Genomic DNA, 4,652 nt, shown 5'->3' on the forward strand with positions numbered 1-4,652 from the left:
ACAAATGATTAGTTCTATTGATTATGTTTGCCTAATACTTAAATTCAAATAAATTTATAATATTCACCAATTTGGACAAACATACTCGCCTTTTCCAACAACCAAAGTCAGAAAAACATACTCCCGTTTATTGGTATTCCAAACTAACAAAATACATACTCTGGTTTAACGCAAATTAAGGTTTATGAAACATACTCGCCTTTATCATAGCCACAAACAGTCAAAACATACTCTACTTTAGCTATTTTTAAGTCGAAAGAAACCTACACTTCTGTTTCGTAACAAAGTCAATGAAACATACACTACTCTCAATCTCACCCATATATTTGTTCTTGTGTAATATTGAAACCATCAATGAACTTTGTTTGCCATCCATAACGTATAGTAGAACATTTTATTCAATTTCAATTCTCATGAGTTTTTGTCATTGTTATTGATTACACCGTCCGACAAAATAAAAGTTGTCGTCTCGCACATTGGGTGTTTGAATGCACGTTGATAGAGGACCCCAACACAAACATTTCTGCATTATTACTTTCTCCGGAAGACGTCTGAATAAGAAAAATATCGCCTTTGGTAGGCTCTAAGGTAGCGCCTATCAACATATCACAATGAAATTTGGTTTAGAGCTTTAAAATTATGATAGAAACCTACATTATTTGAAAGGTGAGACGTTTCCATAAATTTTGGTACCCTATTTATCAAAATCGGTTGGAAGGTTCGCGAGATATACCACAAAACATGTTTGAACTCACCAGAACTGAAAAATAGCAAACTTTGTTCGGCGACTGTACTTTCTTGCAGATAAAACTGCAATTTAGGTATTGGAATCTAATTTTTTCATGAAAAAACTAATCCATACCAAATTTGAAGCCATTTGGATGAAAAATTAGGGTACCTCTCGAACAAATGTTCGATTTTTGTTCGAAAAATAGCCGAATTTACACAACACTTACTAGATACCGATGTTACACTTTAAGAAAATCTTTTTTGTTGTTACACTTTGAAAAAATTCGATTGTGTTGTTTCATTTCAATAAATTTTTTATTTTTGTTTCACTTATATGTGTTGTGAATAGAAGTTGCGTTTTCATTCTCGGACATTCAAATAAATAAATAAATTTTATCGGATTGACGAAAAGCACGTTGAAATTTTGAAATAGAAATAATAAAATGCAATAAAATATTTGTATATTTTAATGAGAATAACAGAAATGCGTGAACATGTGCATTACACCGCCGCAATCCATCGCAATAATATAATTTGGATAATATGAAACCAGCGGAATATGGAACACAGTGAAGTGATATTTGTTAGATTTCATTTTCATTCAAGTTGATGAAAACAAAAAAAAACTTGCAATTTTAAAATAGAAAAGATAAAATTAAATGAAGAATTTGTATATTTTAATAAAAATAATAAATGGAAATGTGCACTCATTTATTTTCTTCCTGAAAAAAAAACAAAGAATAACCAATTATAACAGTTAACACATAACGGAGTTTTTCATAACAGTTTTTTGAATTCGACATGTCGTATAACAGTTTGCAACTTCCCAACTGAAGGTGTTTTAAATGGGAACTGTCGAAAGTGGCCACCCCCCTGACGAAAACTCTCTATATTGACAAATTTCTCCATGGGATAGGCTATATGCGTTTCGGTTTCGAAAACCGTTTGGCGGAGAATCGCAACGTAAATAGTTTGCCATGCGATGACTGTAAATTATTCAATGGATATGGAAGAATCAGTGTACAATGAACTGGAAATGTCCCATACTCAAAGAAGTAATAATTTATTTATTCAAACTGCACATTGTTCTGAGGTTCAAAACTCCCACACATATTTTTCAAGCTTCTACAAATTCAACAGCAAATTCCAGTCTGTGAAAGAATTCATATTTAAGAGACGTTTTTTTATAGTATGTTCCAAAGCAATTTTTACTAACTGTTAACACTTTTCTGACAAGAAAAACGAGGTTTCTCACCACATAATTCCTGCATTCCTGTGCATTTTACTGTCTCATTGCCTTCTTTAATATTTGATTATGCATTTTGTATGAACATGGTTTTATCGACAATCAAATATAATCTGATCTGATTTATTTTGGATTCCTTATTTTTGAAAATAATACTAAGAAAGAAAATATTATTAACCCAGCTCTATTGGTAAAACAATGGTTCCACATGCAAGGTCATTGAAAACACAATACACAATTCGAATTACGTTATGGTTCTGTTGATTTCTCATAGTATTTTTTCACCCACAACGAAAAAAGAGCGATAAAAAAGTCAATGGCATTTACCAACAACACTTTTCATTTCTATTTCTTTGGACGAATACAGTGGTATGGGGTGTATAAAGACAGTTGAAACTTACATTCAAATCGCAATTGTAGTGCAGAACTCGTGAAGTGAAGATTAAAACGTGGTATACAGGATGTTTATATTCAAAACAAAAATGCAGCAAACATACTAATACTTTTTTGTTTGAATGTTCTGAATCTCTAACAGTTATCAATCACTGGTAATAAACAGTTATCAATCATTGTGCTAATTCTTCTGAAGAGAATTCTGATGATTCAATTGTGATTAAAAACTTGAGCGAAAATAGTGTTATTCCCTCTTGTGAAAAACCATAACTACATCAAGAAATTCTGTATTTGAATGCAATAAGAAATAGTCAAAATTAAGTACGCCAAATCGTCTTTTGTGTGGTATATCCTTTTGGTAATGACCATGTTGGTCGTTTGGTTTGTTCTAACGTTTGGTTTAGTAACACAGCCCAGAACTATCATTGCGGATAAAACCCATGCAGCAATCATTGCAAACTCACCCACCACGAAAACTGATTCCACTGTTATAAATGAAGATCCCGAAAATTCGAAAACAAAAGATGGAAAAAAGCTAGAAATTATCAAACAAATTAGGCGCGTAAATAGTGATGGTTCATTCGTAGTTGGCTATGAAGCTGTTGATGGAACATTCAAGATTGAGAGTCGTGATGTTCTTGGGAATATAATGGGAACGTATGGTTATATAGATGAAAACGGCGAAATTAAACGTGTTTCATACACGGCAAATAATACAACAAATGGTTTGAAAAGTGTTCAACATCAAATTTTAGACTCACCACGAGAAAATAAAACAACAGCTTCGACTCAGAAATCATCTTCTGTAGGTAGCTCAGCTGTGCCTTCACTTTCCAACATTATTACCATACCTAAGATGCGAACTTATTACGCTTCAACTCAAGCAACAAAAAATTATCAACAATTACACACTACACCGAAAATTTGGAATATGAACCACGACCAAAAGTCTGAACCAACTACGACTATCGTTTATGCAACATCAATGGAACCAACAGCTAAACCGAACACAATGTCTACAACACGATCTGTTCAAAAGACGGATAAAATAGAAATTAATGAACGTTTTTCAAAAGTCATTAACGTTAACAAAATTCATAAAATTTTAAATAACACCGATGTGAAGTCGGAACGTAGAAAAGTTAGGGCTAATACGTTGAGGCGCCAATTGTCAAAAGATCAGAGTGAAAATTTCGAAACTAATCCACAAGTTGTATACAGCCAATCTTCGGATGAAGATTCAGTGCACGGTACACAACGAACAATATTTACTACTACAAGTAATCCTCGGATACCAGCGCTCGTTCTTGCAGCCCGGAATAGAGCTGCAGTGTTGAAAAATGCGGCATTGCAAAACAAAAATCATGCAGAAAAAATGTATTCAAAATCATCTCGATGGAAATCTGATCGATCTGAAGATAGTAGTTCGATTTCGGAACCATTGTCAGAAAATGAATACACAACACAGAGTCCAATGGCATCTCAAATACCAACTGACAAGGAAACAACCCATGATGATATTGGGCCACCATTCAGTCAATTGAACACATATTTGCCCAAATCTAAGGAATTATTACGCGGAAGTATTCCAAGGCAGTATAAATTCCCAATACAACCGAAATTTTTACAACGTGAAGTGGAAACGGGGCAGTATTTGAGAGAAACATCTGAGCCCAATATAAAACATCCGAATAAGTCAAATGTAGAACAATATGTCAGTAATGATGAGAACGCTGAGACTCATTCAATTTTGCAGTCATTTAATCCAAACTACCAAGAAATGTATGGGCAACCACAAAATTTACGAACCGATAGCGACCAAAGATTCCAACAGGTACAATAATTTTATCAAGATATGCCATTTGACGAATGGCAATCATAACATTTATAAATAAGAAATGTTTTTGCTTACAATAGAAAAATGTAATATAGTCGAAGAACCGACGCTATGCCTTCTCTACGCCAACGCCAACTGGTGCAAGAACAAATAATACAAGCACAACGTACGTCAAATTCAAAAGCTTGTATACAAATGTATACATGTGTCAATTGCTTATTGAGGGGTTTTCTGTTCTCAAGAAATATTTTGAGTTCTTTTTAGTAAAAGCGCGAATATTTTTTTTTTCAATGCAAGAATTTAATCTTGTTATATTAAAACATAAAATCAAAAATTTGTCTCGTGTTCTTGCGTGTTTTTGTCAACTCAAGAGTAACTAACGAATTGCGAACAAATGTCAGTTGACGTTCCACGTTCCGATTGTTTCAATGACAACATGAAGTGACA

The 4,652-nt window shown here is 33.4% G+C and overlaps 2 protein-coding genes across 2 annotated transcripts; both read left to right on the forward strand.

The window, feature by feature from the left end:
- Positions 1 to 2,402: 2,402 nt before the first annotated feature.
- On the forward strand, positions 2,403 to 3,836 carry LOC129571091 (uncharacterized; the record flags this gene model as incomplete). Its single annotated transcript, XM_055450858.1, has 1 exon — positions 2,403 to 3,836. A coding segment is annotated over exon 1 (1,107 nt), but the record flags the coding sequence as incomplete, so codon positions are not given.
- Positions 3,806 to 4,126, forward strand: LOC129571092 (uncharacterized; the record flags this gene model as incomplete). The annotated part of the gene is given in 1 exon segment (XM_055450859.1): positions 3,806 to 4,126. A coding segment is annotated over 1 exon segment (284 nt), but the record flags the coding sequence as incomplete, so codon positions are not given.
- Positions 4,127 to 4,652: the final 526 nt, after the last annotated feature.

This window comes from Sitodiplosis mosellana, unplaced genomic scaffold (assembly GCF_009176505.1).
Source record: "Sitodiplosis mosellana isolate CC-2019 unplaced genomic scaffold, AAFC_SMos_1.0 Smas_scaffold_1267, whole genome shotgun sequence".
NCBI lineage: Eukaryota > Metazoa > Arthropoda > Insecta > Diptera > Cecidomyiidae > Sitodiplosis > Sitodiplosis mosellana.